The sequence below is a fragment of the Ischnura elegans genome, chromosome 6 (assembly GCF_921293095.1).
Source record: "Ischnura elegans chromosome 6, ioIscEleg1.1, whole genome shotgun sequence".
NCBI lineage: Eukaryota > Metazoa > Arthropoda > Insecta > Odonata > Coenagrionidae > Ischnura > Ischnura elegans.
Window position 1 is genome coordinate 61,281,748 of NC_060251.1, and position 21,100 is coordinate 61,302,847.

Below are 21,100 nucleotides of genomic sequence, written 5' to 3' on the forward strand. Positions count from 1 at the left end.
TTTTTAATGCATATAAATTATAAAGAAGGAAAAATTTTCAGGACTATTAGTCATTTTTTATTCATTACGGGCGGCATGACGGCAGTTGCGTGGTCATTTAAATAGCTCACTTTAAAAAAGTGATCTAAGCACCGGAAAAATCTGAATTTCCGAATATCCCGGGTCCTGTGTGCTCCGTATTATCTATGGTATGCTATTTGGAGGTAACCAACAACTTGGGTCATTAGCGCCATGAAGTAAGGGCTGGGGGGATAGGTACCCTATGTTGGCATTAGCCAGGTTGTAATGATAAGCTCAAAAGGGACCAGGACTTAACTTCCCATCTGATGGACAGAGTGGTGCACTGGAAGTGCCCTCCACATTAGACTCAAGTAGGGATAGGGCCATCTCTGATAAGTCTCTGCTACTGCCAGGACTTGAACCCAGGCCCACAGGGTGTAAAGCCTTTGTGATGTATTAGCAAAATTTTGCACCCTGTTAATGGGGTTAATTTGGATGACTATCCTCAGGTATCTCATTTCTTCAATCTCCAATCTTTGTTTGTCTGCTGGTGGTTAAACGAATATCCTGAAAACTGCTTCTAATGAGAATATTTTCGAAAATTAGCTTCTCTGCGACCATTTAGTATCACCATTCCGAAATTTCTCCTGGGTAACAGAAGTAATCTTAGTGCCAGAAAGCATTTCAACCATTTTGTTCAACCATACGAAACACTGTTCAGGAATGCAAAGTTGTTTCTCTTAAGGTAACACGTCATCTGTGGTGTTGCTTTTGAGTAAATAAGATTATTAGGCTTCATTTTCCGAGCAATAATGAGCTAGTGTTATCCTGAAAACTATACTCCTCCTCAATACCAACTCTTGATTTTACACACTTTGATTTTACACAGTGCCCATATTTCGGTCCCTCCAACTGCGTAAAATCAAAGTTTTACTGTATTTCCCAAGAGGCACTGGAAAACGCCTTTTTAAGTCCCCAATGTTGAGCGTTACTTCTTCAAAAAAATATATATTTCTGTTATCAACTTTTCAAGCATCATTTGAATTCGGAAAAAAAGTGGTGTTAATTGATTCATTATATTTTATTTTGCAGAATCTTCCTGTTGTGCAGTGCAATATAATTGTCCGGTGTCGTGCCTGTCGGACATACATTAACCCATTTGTATATTTTGTTGACAATCGACGGTGGAAGTGTAATCTTTGCTTTAGGGTGAATGAGAGTAAGTAAAATTTCAATTTATGTGTTTAAAATTAAGGATGGGTTGGTTCCACTTTACTGTCAGTTCTGATTCTGGTTTGGTTTGTGGGATTGATTCTCAGTCTCAGTTACTGTTCCCAATTCTTGGTTCTGGCTCTTAATCAAGTATTTCATTTTCATCTCTTAGATTTTAAAAGATAGTATAGATTTTGTTGAGTTATGAAGAAATAAGCTGCAAACAACCTTTACAGTTATCTCACTTGTAATTGACGTACTTCGGCCCTGATGTTATTAATTTTGGATAAATGGCTTAAGTGTATTCATGGCATTTGTGAATATGCCAACTCCAATGTAATTTACTACACCTGGCATAGCTTTACATAATATATATGACTATGAAATTTAAATTTATTACCATTCCTGCTCGAGAATCTCCTCCCTTTGGACGATAATCAAATTCTTGTGTAAGTTTCCGTGGCAATGCTCATTGTGAATGGAAGATTCTGGGGTAATTGTGAATGTCACTCACAAAAAACAAAAGTGGCTGGAGAGCACAGAACCTTGCATTTGTCATTCCTAATTTCTTTTACATTTGACTCGTAGGACAATGAGGATATTATAATGCATAGAGGATTAGGATTTAAGGAGGGACATAGTAGATGTAGAAATTTTACTGTAATTATGTTTTGCATTGTGTGAACTTCATGATAATTGGTATTTGAATGGATGATGGTGTAATGCGTTTTTATCATTATAACTTCTTTTTCTGATGATATAAATAATGTTTCAATTTTTTTTAAATTTTAGTGCCTGAGGAGTTTCAGTTTGATCCTGTGACGAAAACGTATGGTGATCCATCGAGGAGACCTGAAATTCGATCTTCTACCATAGAATACATCGCCCCTTCGGAATATATGGTAAAATTTTTCGTAGACAGTTTTTTGTTAATTTGTTGAAGCTTTTTTCCTGTTGCTAATTGCATGCGACTTATGAAAATCCAGAATGACTATAAATGTGTGGATTCCCAAAAAGAATCCAATTTAAACAGGCCTTCCTAAAGTTTTTGGTGGCTAAGGTCTTTGCTGGAAATGCAACTCTCTGTGATATGTCAACTCTTTGTCAGCATTAGGCTAGCCAAATGCCTTTGACCTAAATTTCATAGTATCATAATGCCTCACAGAGTAACATTTAAAATGGAGTTAGGGGCACTATGCTAGGTGAATGATCATGCTGAATGATCACGCTGAATGATCACGTTATTCGTGAATGATATGTTATTATGAATATTCAAAGGATCGTGCAAGTAAAATAGAACATGTCCTAATTTTCGCTGAATGATCATGCGAATGATATCAGTAACTGTGTGTAGTGGCCTTTATGCTGTTACATTAGGAAATTTATCATTGTCACAGCACTATCTTCTGTATTGTTTCCTAAAGATTTGATATATTTATCTTGTGGAAAGTTTCATATCCCTGAGTCTTAGAACTGTTTCTGGGTTTCGAAAAACATTGTTTCTTCAGTGTCTTGAGTCTTCCATTGCATCCGATCATGCACTTAATCTTAAAACTCATTTCTGTAATTCAACAAAATATCATTTCTGTTCTACATGCATACAATTTCTGCAAATAGCATTTCAAGAATGGGAGAGTAACTCATTATCCTCTATTATGCGTCATTGTTTACTTGTATTTTGGATGATGATGATTTTTGGCGTCCCCATTTTCACATGATGGATTAGAATGTTTATTGGGGTGCTTTCAGTTGAAATTTCCCAGTATGCATACATACAGAGGGCAAAAGTACAAATTTCTTTTATTGTGTTTAAAGTTTGTGAGTTAAAAGATTGCTTATCTTCACTGAAGTTTAGGGCATATACTTTTCATATGTAGATTTAGGTTTTGATGGCTTTTTGTCAAAATGAACGAGATAAATCTCAAAGTAATAAATTTCTGAATTTTGCCCTTGTCTTGAAGATTTTTCCCTTGTGAGTTGATGACCCAAATATCCATTGGCCCAAATAATTGGAATCTTCTGAATTATTATTTTAATTAACATTAAAAAGAAGAACTTTGTGCTTTCCCATTAATATTTATTCACGACTATGGTTTCAACGTTAGACGTCAACATCAGGTACCTGATGATGACGTCTAACGTTGAAACCATGGTCGTGAATAAATATTTATGTGAAAGCTCAAAGTTCTTTTTAATGTTAATTATGAATCGCTTTCACCAAGTTCCGCCTCAAACAATCAATTTTAATAGCTTTTTATATTGGTGATATTTTTCAAAATTGATTATATCATGAAGACACTTCTGTTATGAAATACATATCCTACTTTTTGTCAACTCTATAAAATACTTAGGAATGAAAATACACCAAGTGTTCATGGAATAGTTTGGTACACATTTACCTGAGTATTTGAATCACATCCAAGAGTTATTTTATTTTTCAATTGTTGGCTATTACTTTTGTGCAATAATTGCTGTAGCACCTATGATCATGAGTGATACTATTTAGGGTAGAGTATTACTGCTAAAAGTTGAAATTATGTGTTAATTTTAATGTATTGTATCTTTTTGTTGCGTAGTTACGACCTCCACAGGCTGCTGTATACCTCTTTCTGCTGGATGTGTCATGTGGTGCTGTTGAAATAGGATATTTGAATTCTGTGTGTGATGTACTCTTTGAAGAATTATCCCAGCTTCCTGGAGATTCTCGTACACAAATTGGATTCATTGCATATGATTCAGCCCTGCATTTCTTCGCCCTGGCGGATGGTCTCTCTCAACCTCAACACTTAGTAGTTTCTGATACAACTGGTAAGCTGGACCGTGATGTATGTTTAGTGTATGAAATTGAGTTGAGAGATTGAAATCTGATGACTGTGTACAGTTTACCTTTGTAGAACATGGGCGTACCCAGTGGGGGAAGGAGGGGGCAGCTGCCCTCCCTAATTGCAAAAATCACATAAGTTTTTTGTAAAAATCAGGACTGATGGAAACGAAAGTTTTCAACAAATTTTCTTTGAACCCACAAAAAATGATATTAGTCAGGCTGCATTTTTAACCTCTGATTTCTGGATTTTTTCCACCCACCACAGTACTGTTGTCCTCGTCCTTTTTCCATTATATGTTTCCATTATGTGTTCCTATCCCTTTCTTTCCTTACCTGTGAATTTATTTGTATATTTGCACTTTAGGCGCCGTGTGAATGAATGAAGTAGTATGTATGTATACTTCGAAATGTTCCTTGACGAGGTAAATAACATAAAAATATCCCAGGTTTGGCAGAATCACAGGACACAAAAAGATAAAAAAACACAGAACTAAATTTTCGGTGGTATACATCCACCTTCCTGAGCGTTATGTAGGAGACTGTAGGTAAATGATGAAAGATAGCTGAGGGAAGGGGAAATAGTGGGGAGGTAGGGTCCAAAGGGGAGGGGGAAGTGTGTGCTGAGGCAATTAAGAGATTATCGGTTAACATTTAAGCCAGGAGGAAGAAATGCTTTAAATAGCCATATGTAAGTTAATTCGATGGAATTAAGTTTAAGTGGGTGGTCTGTGGGGGGAAGGGAGGCCAAAACTGAAACATTTTAACAATCATTGAATTGACGCTGACGAGTGGCCGCAAGTGAGAGGAAGTGCATGATGCCCTGTGGTTGTTGATCCTAAGGTGAGGTGGAGTTGAGGATTTGCTTATGGAAAAGGAGGGACAGTGTTGACATTGAATAAGATAAACTACATTCTTGGAAGTACTGGAGGCCACAGGGGGTGGTGGTAGACAGGAGACGAGATGACTGGGGATAGGAGGGGTAAAAATTAACTCTATTTGCATCCCACTGATATTAACTGGATGAATTGGTACTGATATCAGTGGATGATAGCTAATTACTTTTCTTTTTCTATTCTGTATGATTGAAAATGTTTATTTCTTATCCTCCTTGCAGAAGTGTTCCTTCCAAGGCCTGATAATCTTCTTGTGAATTTACAAGAGTGCAAGGAATTGGTGCAAGACTTGCTTTCCCAGCTACCCACCCTCTTTTTGAACTCCCATGATAGTGGATCAGCATTAGGCCCTGCTCTCCAAGCAGCTTATAAATTAATGGTATGTATTCTCTTTTCTATTGTTTTTTGGAACTATGTATTTGTAATTAGATACAATTTTAATTTGTCTTTAATTTTAATTGTATTACCTTTTTGTGTTTCAAAATTGCAGGATTTGGTGAAGTTGTCATTTTTAATGTTTTCTTAGATAGCTATGGCTGTAATTTTGCTTTGTCTTCTTTTTTGTATGTGAGAAATAAAACTTTTTCATTATTAGAATTTCTCTATTACATTGTGGTAGTTTGAGTAGGCTTTTTATATAGTTTTTCTCAAATATTTATGATTCAACTTTAATGTAGATTTGGCCGTAGGATTTGTTAATTTCTTTCGTCATTTACTTGTCATTATTAAAAAGATCTTAAATGTAACCTTTGTCTTAAAGCTTTGCATTTTAGTTTATGTTTCGTAATTTTACTGATGAATGTGTTTTTGTGCTTCTATACGTCTGATATCTTTGGCTTTCATTTCTGTTCTTTCTTTATTCAAGGTGTGCAAAAAAAATATATATAAGCTGTTGATTAGCAGGTTTTGATACTTATTTATTCACTCATCACATTCAAGAGGGATCTCTTTGTTTAAGAATGTTCCTTTAGATTGTACTGAGTGATTTTTTTGTAAATACTAGAGATGGGTCGAATAGCAGATTTCTCGAATTCGAATATCGAATTCGAATATTAAATCATTGCTCGAATATTCGAATACCTCGAATTTCGAATACCTCGAATACTAAATGATGAATGCTGGTATGTTTGACTCGGTTGCCTATGCAGCAGGCAACACAAGATTTTGGGGAGTAATTTTGATTTCCTTTAAATGATTCGAACAGGAATTTAGCTGATTAATGAATAATTTAATTTTATGGAAACAATTGGGCATATCATTAATTCAACTAACATCGCTTTACCCCCACTTCTGCTGCCAAGTGCTAGCTGACAATCTGAGGCATTTTGCAAAATACAAGCTCTATTCCACCGGATCTTCTTCAATTATTTTCAGTCCATCTTTGGGAGTTCTCACGAGATAAGAAGATGGATTGGAATTGCTATAAGGGAGAAACCAAATATTCTGAGAAAATATCCCTTTGTCTGGGACTGTAACAATAAAGATTTATAGCACCACTCATTAATTGTAACTTGATATATGCTTTCGGAAAAAAATACCGCATCAACTTCCGAGAAGCTCTGCTGCTCATATCGAGTTTCGCCAGAATGCTAAGTCTCCGTCGTATTTTGACATTTATTTCTTTCCGTGAAATGCTTAAATAAACTCAGAAATACGTCGTGTTTGGTCTTATTCTTTTTGAAAGTACGCGCACATTACTAATATTTCAATTCAATAAAGGTGTAACATCAATTGACGAAAGTCATTCTTAGACACCTTTTGTGCTAATAGATGACTCATGCAGCGGTTGACCTCCGCAGAAATGGGGAACTTGGAAGCTGGTAGGAAAAAAAAGGTCAGTGGGGGAGAAAAGGGAGGGCCCGAAACACGTTTCTATTGTTTTCGTGTAACTTGGTATTTTTTCGAAGCTAAGGTCTTCGTAATATGATCCCTGCGCGAGCTGTGACCTTTTTTTTATTTCGAAGAAGAGGAAAGCCTCAGAGTGGGTGAGGCGAGTGCTGAATGGAGGGGGATAGCGGATCGTGGGAAATGCGCTAATGTAAATATCCCACGGTACTCACACAGCAGTCGACCTCCAGGAATGGGGAACTTCGAAGCAGGTAGCCAGAAAAAGGTCAGTGGGTGAGAAAAGGGGGAGGGCGTGAAACACGTTTTTATTGTTCTCGTAACTCGATATTTTTTTCGAAGGAGGGTCTTCGTAATGCGATCCCTGCGCGAGCTGGGAACTTTTGTTTGATTTCGGAGAAGAGGAAAGCGTCAGAGTGGGTGAGGCGAGTGCTGAATGGAGGGGGATAGCGGATCGTGGGAAATGCCCTAAGGTTGCTATCCCACGGCACTGAGGTTCTCCTGGTGGGGGAATCGGGGATTTTCGGATTTTTTCACCCGACCATTTTCGGTTCCCCTCGTCGAACTCTTTTCACCGCTAAAATCCACGAATTTGATGTAATTCGTCAACTTGCGTAAAACGGCGCTGCGAGCACTAAATGACTACAGTTCTCCACATTTTTCCGAGTCAACTACCAACGACGTGCGTGCGACAGTGTATGACGCGAAATTCAAAGTATTCGAGGTATTCGAGGCGGTACTTTTCGCATAACTATTCGAAACCTCGAATATCGAATACTTTCTAATATTCGAGGTATTCGAGTATTCGCGGATACTATTCGCACATCTCTAGTAAATACCAATCTATAATTTATCAAAAAGGCGAGGTAGATTTACAACAATAGCCTATCAAACAGAGTAATCTTCACTTTTCACATTGAGCGTTGGTTTACTTTTATAAATTTCCATGAATTCAATCACAATGTGTTTCTTTGTGGACTCTGTGGGTATGCTTTTGCTTGGGCATACAATTATCCTGACAGCTACTTACCTCTTGCCTAAATACCTTGCTTTCCTGGTCAAATTTCGGATGTTAGCTTTGTTAGAATTGCTCTGACATTCTAAAGTAAGAAGGGGAAGATTCATTCCCTTTATTTCTATTCATATTTGGTATTAAAATTGCATGAAATCCAGTGCCATCTTCTTCTATCCAGTCGTATCTTCTACCAAGTATGTTCCGAGCCTTGACATGCATAGGAAGATAATTTCCTTAACTCTGTCAAACTCTTCTGAAGCCCATTGTATGCCTTACATCAGACAAGTCCCTTTTCACCAGAGGCATCATATTGTTCATTACTCACAAGGGAGACCATGTACCTTGCTCCGCCTTTTTCAATGCCGTATTTTTTATGGCATTCGGAATGGCGAACACATCTCTGAACTGATAGTGGTTCCATTGAATGGGCCTTAGTTTGCTGTAATTAATTAATTTCCGATGGGTATTTTTTACAAGCACTATATAATCTCAAAATAACGCATCTCCATACAGATGGGTTGGTTGGTCTAGAGGTGAGTGTCTCCGGCTCTCAACTGGGTGGACAGGGTTCGATAATTTGTCTTGGCAGTTTATTTTGTAGTTTTCATATTGATCATATGGCGACAAATTTTTCGCTAATGTTAATTGCAGCTAGCATAGGCATGGGAAAAATTTTTTATCATCATAACGGTATTTAGGTATTTAAGCAGTGTTATTTTGAGTGCAGAGATATGAGGACTGCACTAGCAAGGTTTGGTGTGTGCTAAAATGTTAATATTTTTGTATTGCTCATATTGATCAACTTCCAGATTAAATATAAAAACCACTTCTTTCAAGAGCACATGTCCTTAAGGTCCGCGACAAGCAGCAATATGCATGCAGATGTAATAAATCAGAAGACAAAACGAATATAAATTACCATATCTGGAACACTTGTAATTTACATTACTCCAAAGTCAAGTACCTACATAATAAAAGAGCCATTCCGAAATATTAATTCAATTAAAAAATACGATGGAATAAAATTTGATGATTTAAAATCAACAATTACGCCACATGTGTCTTGTGTTTGCCGCTTCCCATAATCTTCCGCCGCCCTCCAGCATAATAGCAAGAGGATCACCTACAAATGTAATTTCTTCGAAAAAAACCTCTGTTATTGCCCACAGTTCCTTTTCCCGCATGTTCTTGAGCACGGTAGCAAATGTAGTCTTTATATATTTCCGCGTTCGAAATGACGCTGCTTTAAATATCTAAACGCTGTTGTGGTGATAAAAAAATTTTCTCATGCCTATGCATGCTGTAATTAACATTAGTGAAAAACTTGTAGCCGTATGATCAAAATGAAAACTACAAAACGCACTTGCGTGACAAATTATCGAACCCTAGCTACCCAGGTGGGAGCCGGACGTGCTCACCACTAGACCAACTGATGCAGTTGAAGGGAAGGTGCTATTTTGGGATTATATAACGCTTGTTAAAAATACCGCTCAGAAATTAATTAATTACAGCCAAACTAAGGCCCATTCAGTGGAACCACTATCAGTTCAGAGATGTGTTCGCCATTCCGAATGCCATAAAAAATACGGCATTGAAAAAGGCGAAGCAAGGTACGTGGTCTCCCCTTTTCAGTTTCATTTTAGATTTCTCATCCATTTCAAGGTCAACCTCCTTAAAGGAACCCGGGAAAAGATGGGCTTGGGTTTCTGGCAAGATTTCTTCCTGCGGTGAAGGAGAAATTCTTATTTAAAATGTCATCATAATTCCCAATTGTAACTATTGCTGCTTTTGCATTAGGATCTATAGAAAACTATTTAGAGTACTTTGGTGGAAGACCATTGGCAATCCAGGCATGGTGGGGCGTTGCAGAGGTGGAGGTTAAAAATTTCACCTGAGCAAATATCAGACAATTTAGGGAGTAGTAAACTCATAAAATAGGTAAACCATTATGTAGTCAATATGTCATTATGGCTTTCATTAAGTCTTGTGTGCATGCAAAACCTCGTTTGCCTTAGTAAAAATTCGGGATGATAGGGTCAATGTCATGTATGTCATAGTACTTGAATTAGAATTGCTAACCAACTTAAGAGATAAATAGTAATATTTTAATGCTTTTGGTCAGTTTAACCTTAAGCTGCTGGATTTCAATTTATAGTGGTCAACCTTCACTGTAGGATTTATATCTAATTTGTCCTTTAAATCAGAGTGCCTGTACAGGCAAACCAGGCATCATATACCGATGCCATCCAAATGTACCGATGTTAATGTGAAAACTTAACTGTGGGATTCTCTTCCAACAGGCACCCACAGGTGGTCGTGTGACTGTTTTCCAAACCTGCTTACCCAGTGTAGGGGTTGGTGCTCTGAAACCAAGAGGAAATGAACTCAGTAACAAGGAGGCACCAACTCAGCACTTAAACCCAGCCACTGATTTCTACAAGCGTCTTGCGTTAGATTGCTCTGGCCAGCAGGTTGCTGTGGACTTATTTATTTTGGGGAACAAGTATACAGACCTAGCTACTCTGTGTGAGTGATTTATCTGTTAATGGCTTCATGAAATTGTCAATTAACTTGAGGAAGATGATAGTAACATTGATGTCCTTTCCTTTATAGCTGGTGTTTCACAATTTTCTGGAGGCTGTATTCACCATTTGCCAAGTTTTGATGGCCGTAGTAATTTTGAGACGTCAGTGCTGGAGAGATCCTTCCATCGTTATCTTTCAAGAAAGATAGGTTTTGAAGCTGTAATGAGGATACGCTGTAGCAGGTAATCTTTTTGTTTACAATAGGGAATTCTTGAAAAATGTCAAATGCACTCGGCATTTTTGGTCAGTAGATTTTGATTCCTTAAATATCAATTGGTACCTAATATTTGACCTAATGTAAATGAGTCAATTTCTTTTTTATCCCATATACCAATACAGTGGAACTACATTAAAGCAAGTATTGGGCTATTGCAAGATCCCTGCAGTTACGAGAGATAGTGCAAGCACCGCCAATTGACCCTATGATTATCATGTAAAAAAATTCGAATTTATGAGGCCCATTTGGTGTTGACACTCGCCATAGCGAGAGTTTCCATTGTTGGAAAACCTTCACTGAGAGTTCTTAATCTCTGTAATTGCTGGTGATCAGTTAGAAATCAAGTTAACAAGAAGCTAAGTCTCAAATTCATGTGGTAAACCGTCGTGCGATAAACAAATACTTCAATGAAAATACTGTGGCATTACAATTTGCAAATTTTCAATCTGAATGAATGAATGAATAACATGAAAAAATAGAACAATACAAGAGTGGCATAATTAATTTTTCTACCTATTCGCTCTTCATAATTTAAAAATAATAAAGTGAAGATAAGGTCTGCCGTGGTGCGGGAGGGAAAACCATCACAGCAAAAGCACCCAAGGAATGCAGAAATTAGCATAATATCTGCATTATATTTTTGTGAAATAAGAGAACACATTGGTAACATAAGAAAAGATATTATGTTAATATCTTTTCTTATGTTACCAATTGTTATTCAAATCGCTTTTCATTAGAGATGGGTCGAATCGCAGATTTCTCGAACTCAAATATCGAATTCGAATGTTAAATCATAGCTCAAATATTCGAATGCTAGTTTTGCGCAAAGCATATTAAACGTACGTTTCTCCTTCTATTTCACTTGATGAATGTATGAATAAAAAGGTATGCAGTAGAACCTCAATCTATCGTTTTTCAAGGGGATGGACGAAAAAAACAATGAATGCGGGAATGTTTGACTAGGTTGCCTATGCAGCAGGAAACCCAAGGCGAGTAATTGTGATTTTCATTAAAGGATTCAAACAGCAATTCAGTTGATTAATGGAATATTTTAATTTTATGGAAACAATTTGGGCATATAGTTGATTCAACTAACATCTCTTTCAAATATCCAAATGAGGGGACAAACCACCTTGCGATAAAATGATTGCATGCCGTATCAGCATTTACACTGCTATGCTGGATTTCTGTCTGATGTATACATTCTTATCTACCAAATGCCATTTCAGCGGCACGCTCATCTGATACTTGGCTTCATCCAACTTCTTATTTTCAACAGGAAGCTCGCTTTACCACCACTCCTACTGTCAAGTGCTAGTGGACAATCCGAGGCATTTTGCAAAATACACGCGCTTCTCCACTGGATTTTCTTCTTCTTCAATTATTTTCAGTCCATCTTTGGAAGTTCTCGCGAGATAAGCAGATGAATTCGAATTGCAAGCAGGGAGAAACCAAATATCCTGAGAAAATATCCCTTCATCTGTTGAAAAATAGATTTATAACATGACTCATAAATTGTAACTTGATGTATGTTTTCGGAAAAAAATACCACATCAACTTCCGAGAAGCTCAGCTGCAAGGATATCGAGTTTCGCCAGAATGCTAAGACTCCATCGTATTTTGACCTTTATTTCCTTGTGTGAAATGCTTAAATTAAGTCAGAAATACGTCGTGTTTGGTCTTAATGTTTTTTCAAATTACACGCACATTACTAATATTTCTATCCAATAAAGGTACAATATCAATTGCTGAAACTCAATGTTAGACACCTTTTGGGCTAATAAATGACTCATGCAGCAGTTGATCTCCAGCAATGGGGAGCTTCGAAGCAGGTAGGCCGAAAAATGTCAGTGGGGGAGAAAGAGGGAAGGATGAAACACGATTCTATTATTCTCCTGTAACTTGATATTTTCCTTTGAAGCTATTGATTTTCGGTCTTCGTAATACGAACCCTGCGTGAGCTGGGGCCTTTTGTTTGATTTTGGGGAGGAGGAAAGCGTCGGAGGGGGGGCCGAGGGCTGATGGATGGAGGGGGTAGCGGATTTTGGGAATTGTGGTAAGTAGTGACTATCCCATGGCACTGAGGTTCTCCTGGTGGGGGAAACCAGGGATTTTCGGATTTTTTCATCCAATCATTTTCGGTTCCCCATGGCAAACTCTTTTCACTGCTCTAATCCACGAATTTCATCCATTCCACGTAGTTCATCAAGTAGGTAAAACGGTACTGAATGCAATAAACGACTGGAGTTCTTTACAATTTTTGTAGTCAACTACCAATCACGTGCGTGCGACAGTGTACGGCGTGAAATTCAAAGTATTCGAGGTATTAGAGATTGTACCTTTAGCATAATTATTCGAGATCTCGAATATCGAATAATTTGTAGTATTCGAGGTTTTCGATTATTTGCTGATACTATTCGCACTCTACTTTTTATTGCTGTGCGGTAAATACACTCAGTGTATTATTTCAATGGCATCGCAGGCTTAACACTCGAAATGGTACTTCTTTTGAAACTACGGCAATTTTAATCACATAATTATACATGCTTAGCAGACTTTTTAAGTAGATATTGAAGATATTGGACGATAGAAAAAGTCTTCCGAGGCAGGATCGTTCTACCACCTTCCACCAGTTTTGTCTGCAGAAACAAATGTGATACTTTATTTCACATAACCTCCGCAAAATGTAAAATACAATGAATATACACCAATGGAAGCATTTGAGGCATAAAATAACCACAATACATTTTTATATCAGTAATTGTTTGAATTTTCAGCGAAAAATACCAAAATAATAGAATGATCACGGGAATAACTTCAGAGTAGGATCCCATGTGTGGCTGATTTTTAAGCCACAGTCCATTTTAAGGTTCTGGTTGCATTTCTTAATTTCCAATGCCTTGCAGGTTAGCCAGGGTTTTAAGTTTTTCACCTTGGTGAATGCTTAGACATTTCGACAGGGCAACCATTGAAATTGGCAGTTGGGGAACATGCAGCCTCAGGAAATGCGATTAACTTTCAAAAAATGTTAAAACATTTGGATATAACTATTTATGTTATTGCTTTATTTCTTCACTTTTATTCAAGTATTCCAAATTATTTATTTATATTTTATTTTGTTGGTTATGCTAGGGGTCTCTGCAAACTGACAAAAAACTGCAAAAAAAGTCACCTTGGTTCACATGTGAGCCTCAATAACATAACTTTTAAATTTTTAACAGTGGAGTTTTGAAAACCTAGAATTTTGCCTGAACTTAGTATTTTGACTTGTATTGACCTTGAATTACTTAAGTTGTAAAACAGTTGTTGACATTTTTTTATTCCGTTTTGATTTGAAATTTAATAATTGCAGATTTTATTCTCTGAGAAAATGTTAAGGTGTCACGCCATGGTTGCAAATTAATTTGTGTTTTTATTCAGTTAGCTGTTTTGACTTTTTTTATCTTTGCTAGCTTATTGGTATAGAGCCTATGTATAGTCGGGCATTCTCAAATCTATATACTTTTCCTGATGTTTTTTTTTCTTGTATTTTCAGAGGATTGTCAATACACACATTTCATGGTCATTTCTTTGTTCGGTCTACGGATCTGCTGTCTCTTCCAAATGTCAATCCAGATGCAGGTTATGGAATGCAGGTTGCTATTGATGAAAGTCTAGCCGATTTGCAAAATGTCTGCTTTCAGGCTGCACTGCTGTACACTTCAAGTAAAGGTATTTTAAGTTTTTACAGTTTTATCAACCTTAATTATCTTAATAAAAATTTCCTGACTCTTTGGTAAGAGTGAGTCAATATAATAATAATAATAATAATAATTTCTTTAGGGATGAGTCGATTCCAAATGTCGATTCTCGATTCCACCAATTCTCGGAATCGGAATCAAGAATCGATCGCCTAAAGTCGATTCCGATTCCATCGATTCCATGAAGATAAATGTTTTGAGCATAGACTATAAGTTTGGGGCATAAAGGCTGCCACAACCTAAGCGGCCGCGGTGTCAGCCTTGCCTGCGCAGAGGATACGCCCGGCACGCGGGTGCTGCGACGAACATGCCTAAGAGGCCTCGGAAACATGAAAATGTCGGCAAGAGTGGCATTATGAATCACATTTGGAGAATTCATCTGGGCCACCAATTTTAAATTATAATAGATCGAAATATATTTTTTTTAAATTTCGAATGGTATTGGAAGTCTGATGATAATAAAAACGAGCAGAGAGCGAGTTATCCTGTGAAAAAAGTTTCTTATAAATACGCGCTGAGAGCGGGTTTTTTATATGTAACTTTTTTTAGACTAACACGCGTCTGCGTCAATAACAAAAAAATTAGACACATCCGCGTTTGTATAGCCCAGTTTCATCAAACCAACCCTTGAGAAAGTTGATACTTGCTTGGCATAAGCCGCCGTGGCCTCCGGGCGGACTCGACAGGTTGCCTTCGGCCGCCACCGCGCACCCGCCAGGCTCTTATAAATGGCAACAAAATTCATGAATATTTACCTCTCAGTTTTAAACTTATAACTCTTATATCAGGTTCTTTTGAGAAAATAAACTCTCTGGTCCAATAATTATCAATTGCATTGTGCTGTAAATTTGCCGGAACTACATTGCAGTTTTAGTATGCATCTCTTATTCTTTTGTAAAGGAAATTGTGTGGAAATTACTTTGGATTAATTGTGACTTTTATGCTAATTACGAGGTGAGTGATCAATATATTAAATCTCTGGGTTACTTTAAATTATATATTGTTACTTACAGGTGAAAGACGAATACGTGTTCATACTCTGTGTTTGCCGCTGGCGGCTAACGTGGGTGATGTTGTATGTGCAGCAGATCAACAGTGTATAGTAGGGCTTCTGGCTAAAATGGGTAAGTTGTCTGATAAAATCTGATATATTGTGTGTTCAAATTTAAAGTTGAGTGGAGATCTGCATCAAACCAATTTTGTTCAATGATAATGACGTAAAAATTGAATTCTTATCCAGAGTAGTGTGCAAATTTCCTTAAATATATATGTATGTAGTATGAATCATGTGGTTAATGGTTATAGTGAATGCATTGTCTTTGTTTGGTGGGTATCTGCTGTATTTACTCAATACAATGTGACTGGAAGTATCATCATTTGATTGTCAAAAATTTTGAGTGAATTTTTGTTATTTTCTACTTCTAGTGCTAATGCTTATTCTCTTATTTACGTAGCTGTCGACAGGTCTCATCAATCTTCACCAGCTGATGCCCGTGATGCTTTTATCAACGTGGCAACAGATGTACTTTCTACATACCGTGTCCTTCAAACTGCTGGGCCTTCATCTGGTCTTCTCTCTCCTCATTCACTTAGACTCCTTCCACTCTACATACTTGCTCTACTGAAACATGTAAGTAGTTTGTCGTCTACAAAACAATTTGAGTAACTGTAAAGACAAACTCACTCATGAAATATTTCGTAAACTAATTTAACAAATAGTTAACATAAGCATGAGGTAATTTTTAATGCATGCCACACATGACAATTGTGAATTCCCAATTGATAGTTTGATGGTTAATGGGTGAAATATTTTTGTTTTTACTTTAGAGCTTAATTTTGTAATAGATTATATACCTGTAAGCCCTGAAAAAACCTTAAGCTTATTGTATGATGTCACAGGGGCTCTAACCTCTTGGTTTTGATATTATAATCATGTCCACTTATCCGATCTTAGGTCTCAACTTCCCCTTAAGATTTAATTTCAAACTTCTTTAAGCTTGTGTCTTTTTCCTTGTAGGTTGCCTTTCGTGCACGGCAAGGCTCACTGGATGAGCGTGTTTTTGCCATGTGTCAGATGAAATGTTTGCCTTTATCGATGCTGATGCAAGAAATTTATCCTGATCTTTATCCTATTCATTCCCTCAATGAACAGGTAAGAGTTTTGTGTTGATAAAAAAATTGCTCATTGTAGTATGATATTGTTGAAATATTTACATATACAGTAAAACCCCTTATTTACACTTTTCTAGGGACCCAAGAAAAAAAGTGTAAATTGCGGGAAAATGCAAATAGCGGGAAATAGAGAATTTTCACTTTTATTCACATACTGGCTTTGGAAATGTTAATTTTTTAATTGTTCACTAAGCATTATTCCATAACATTGTTTCCCTCAGAAGCACAGTGTTTTTGCTGGCAGCAAAAATTGAAAAATACCTAATCCTGTTTTGTCTGCATTGAAAACATCTTTTGGGCTGTAACCCTTCCAGAACTCTAATATATTCAGATTCTTTCCACTGAGTTGCTGTCTCTTTGTTAACATCTTTGCTTTCACCACTCACCATCTTATATACAAGACTGTACCTATTTTTGAATCTATCCAACCAACCATTATTATAGATGCCATGGAATCTTCGATTCCCAATCTTGTGGGGAAATACTTTTTCTCAAGGGCCTTTGAGCCTGTTTACACGATACATTAGCACGTACGATTGTAGGCAGGGGCAGATCCAGGATTTTTTTCTGGGAAGGGCACAGAGGGCCTGACAGGCAAAAGATCTTGTTTAATTGAGATTAAAAGCAAGATATAACGATGACTTTAAACAATTCTCTTTATTTTTATATCAAAGTTATTCTTATTGAATTAAATGATTAAGCCTCCTTTAGTAATACACAAAGCAAAGCAAACGTAATGATGACCATCAGGCGGATCCAGGATTTCTTTCTGGGGGGCACAAGCAGTGCCATATCCAGGATTTTGTTCTAGAGGGGGGGGGCACAATGATACCACGTCATACAAAAGGAACGCAATGATAACCGGACGGTATTAAAAATCTTGCATATTTTTAAAGTGTCTGGGGGGACACGTGCCCCCCCCCCCCCCCATAGAGCCTCCTATGATAACCGTATGCAAATTTTGTCTATTTTTTTAAGCATCTGGGGGGGGGGGGGGGGGCACGTCCCCTGCCCCTAAATCCGACTACGAATGCATGAACCAAATTTGAACAGGTTCTAGAACAGGTTTGAATAGCTATTTTCTGTTCATGCATACGCACAAGTTGGGTGAATACACGGTGCATTTTCGTGTTCATAATTTAGACATTAACTTGTACGGGTTAATGTACTATGTAAACAGGCCTTTAGATGACACCATTTGCAGGGACATTTGATGATCTTGCACCTAAAAACTATAGTCTTTTACAATTCGTTATTTTTCTTCTTACCTGGAATTCTTCACATATATTCTCTTTTTTGATAAATGGCCGCACTGGTTTGCATATTTTACAATGGCATCGCGATTTTTCACCACGGTATTGAATGTTGAGACTAGGAATCCGATCGGATTGCCAGTCCCAACATTCGAGTTGCTTCGCCAGCGTTTGAATCGATGCGGGTTCCGGTGTGGGAATCGACTAGCTCTAAAATTTTCATTTTGTCGTCAGTTAAAAATGTCCGTTTTTCACCTCGAATTCCCATTTTCAAGCCGGATAAATTCTATTTCCTGTACGAATTGAGGGTAACTTGGCAACACACGAGTGTCTGAACTACTCGGCGATCAAGTGCGTAGTACAAACTGTCTTGCGACTTCATAATTTTTGAAATTTACAATAGATTGCGATACACTGCTACTTGAATTGGATAATTCAAGTTTAAATAAGTTTTTTAAGTATTTAATTAACCCATAATTGCTACGCAACTGTTGAATGAAGTCAGCGCAAATGATCCCAGTTGTCGGTCAACTTTTTTAGTTACGGCATTTATCACGTTTCATCACGTCTGGTTTCCTTTCAAACTCTCGTATCAAATTATCGACTACATGATTACTGTCAACATTCCTTCAGGAGTTCTTGCATTATAATTATTACATAGCTCGATTGCTCAAAACACCTACTTTCGTATCATGAATCTTTTCGCCGCTGACAGAAAACGAGATGACGTAGTTCAACTTTTCGACGTTAGTGGCGTTCTGTCCCGCCACATTCAAATTCTTCCCGAAAATAGTTCTCGTTACGTCTCTCTCTCTTGGATTTTTAAATAAAAATGCGCGAAAGGAAGCCAAAAGACAGTTTTTATGGGCTGATATGCACGATTAATTGTTTTAGTACGCAAATAATTTTTTTTTAGTCGGCACGTCGTGGTGCACATGGCGGGAAAACGAAAAAAACACGGCGTAAATACAGGGTTCTATTTACATTGGAGAGATAGGAAATATGACGGGACCCAGAAAAAAACTTGCAATTTGCGGGAAAACGTAAATTCCGATAACGCAAATACGGGGTTCTACTGTATTTATTTTATGTAATTTCTTTTTTTGTAAAAACTTCACAAAAACAAAGAAATATTATTCTCCCCATTGGTGAAGTTGAAAGGCTGCAGAAATTAGTTCTTCTATGAAATAATAATTTGTTTCATGAAGTGCTGTAAAAATTGGAAAAGTAATATCCTTATCCCAATCAAATTTCAATTATGTATGTGTATAGTTGACTGTTAATCTCAGGCCTCTCATGGTGGTACAACATTTTATTATCTTGGAAATGAAATCACATATGTAGTAATGATTCATTGAAATTTTAATTTCTAGCCAAAGTTTCCACGGATTAATTTATGGGATAAATACAAATATAAAAAGTAATTTCATTTCTAAGTTAATTAAATGTGGTTCCAGCTAGTGCACTCTTAGAATGTGAAAATTGTGACATTTTTTGCTGGCTATGTATCTTATTGTTTAATCGACAATCATTTGTATCAATTCTGGCCGTCACAGGTTGTGAGAACTAAACTCTGCCTAAGAATTATTAAAATTATGCATTACGAATATGATGGAAAAAATGGGGTCAAGTTAGATATGATGATACATAATGCATGTGCTTGATGGTTTTTGAGTATAACCAGAGCTTTACTTTTTTTTCAGCCATCTTACAAAAATGTCGATGGACAAATCATCCCTTGCCCTCCTAGATTACATCTCTCTGCAGAAAAGCTTGATTCCAGGGGGGTCTTCTTGCTTGATCGAGGCGATAAAATCATCATTTATGTTGGCCGATTGGTTTCTCCTCAGTTTTGTCAAGAAGCTTTTGGTGTCCCACAGTTTGCTGCTATTCAAGATGATGTGGTGAGCAATGCACATTGAAAAGTTTATATTGTAATGGAGTGAAAATGCTACTTTTACTCTTTAATTAATCCTCTCTCTCAGTGATTTAATGCAAAGGTTGTTTTGGATAGGTGAGGGTACAGCTCACCCTAGACTAAACTAAAGGCACATCATTTGTTACTCATTCAGGTTTGGTTGGCCAGTTTCTTTCTCTGTATGACTTGATTTAATTTTGGTTGCCTGTGCCATGGCATCATTTCAAGAATTTCAGGGCCATATTAATGTAGTCAAAACAATTACCGTATATCTCCGAATATAGTCCCCCCCCCGAATATAGTCCCCCCCCCAATTTTGAGACCTCAGTTTTGGGAAAAATATTAAAATGTAAAGGAAGGCAATTTTTCTGTGGTTAGCAAGTTAAGATTCTAGATTCGATAAAAACTATTATTTTCTGTGAAGATTAAGAACAAATCTGTTCACATGTTTTCCATCACAACAAAATAACTATACCTAAAACATGCTGTGATCCATTGCATGTATCAGTAATTTATAGTTCCTTAACCAGATGTAATGAAGAAATGAGAAATTTTTTTAAGTATCCAAGGCTATTGTATTTTTTAAACCTTCACAAATTATTAATATTTTTTATTTCCAAATGACTACAGACAATGTCAATATATAAGCTTTAACTTAAAGCCCATAAACAGTATTGCATTTGGCCCTGAAACTTCCTTAGATCCAGTGTAACACACCCATCAAGTCATCACAAATCCAAGTGACCTGAAGAATTTAGGAAATCTAAATAAAATTGTGTTAAATAAATTATAAATATTATAAAAATATTGCTATCAAATGCCTGCTAAGCAAAACAATTAAACTACAGGACTTAAAAATATCAAAGTAATAAAATTAAGAAATAAACTTTTTCCAACAAACATTAAAACTGAAAAAAAATTATATCAATTTTCAATGCCTCGTCGCGAATCATTGCATAAGTTACACAAAGAGCTTCTGCTCTGCATTTGCACACAAATTCGACGATATTTTCCTCTAATTCTTTGAATCTGCCGCATCGAGACCCCCGAAATGACTTCCGCGATGTATTAGCGCTTTGCTAGCGCTGTAAATACTATGATTTACGGCGTATTCTGCAACGGCTATTTTTAAATTGGCATCGAAACTCCGTCTTTGAAGGCCTCTAATCTGCGGCAGGATTGATCCTCATCTTTCTACTTGATCCATCACCTCACTGTTGAACGTAAAATTATGTATTTTTAATAAAGAAAATATCGCGGAAATAATTGCGAAACGTTATGCGACGTAATTTATCGATCCTATTTACCCTGACGAATTGAAGATATTCCTCAATAAATTGATTACACTTTCGATGCTGAGTCGCTGTATTTCGATCAAATGCAGTAATGCCGGCGCTTCTGGTTTAAAGTCGTCGATTATTGCGCC

The 21,100-nt window shown here is 36.9% G+C and overlaps 1 protein-coding gene across 2 annotated transcripts in view; it reads left to right on the forward strand.

Annotated features, from left to right (window-relative positions):
- LOC124160820 (protein transport protein Sec24A) overlaps nucleotides 1–21,100 on the forward strand; it is a 43,345-nt gene that overhangs the window by 14,943 nt on the left and 7,302 nt on the right. For both annotated transcript variants that reach the window (XM_046536907.1, XM_046536906.1), the window contains exons 9-19: nucleotides 1,093–1,219; nucleotides 2,005–2,114; nucleotides 3,789–4,020; nucleotides 5,151–5,308; nucleotides 10,090–10,315; nucleotides 10,403–10,556; nucleotides 14,127–14,302; nucleotides 15,345–15,455; nucleotides 15,786–15,961; nucleotides 16,349–16,483; nucleotides 19,460–19,660. In XM_046536907.1, the coding sequence (XP_046392863.1) occupies nucleotides 1,093–1,219; nucleotides 2,005–2,114; nucleotides 3,789–4,020; nucleotides 5,151–5,308; nucleotides 10,090–10,315; nucleotides 10,403–10,556; nucleotides 14,127–14,302; nucleotides 15,345–15,455; nucleotides 15,786–15,961; nucleotides 16,349–16,483; nucleotides 19,460–19,660 (1,806 nt within the window). The remainder of the gene's footprint in view (nucleotides 1–1,092; nucleotides 1,220–2,004; nucleotides 2,115–3,788; nucleotides 4,021–5,150; nucleotides 5,309–10,089; nucleotides 10,316–10,402; nucleotides 10,557–14,126; nucleotides 14,303–15,344; nucleotides 15,456–15,785; nucleotides 15,962–16,348; nucleotides 16,484–19,459; nucleotides 19,661–21,100) is intronic.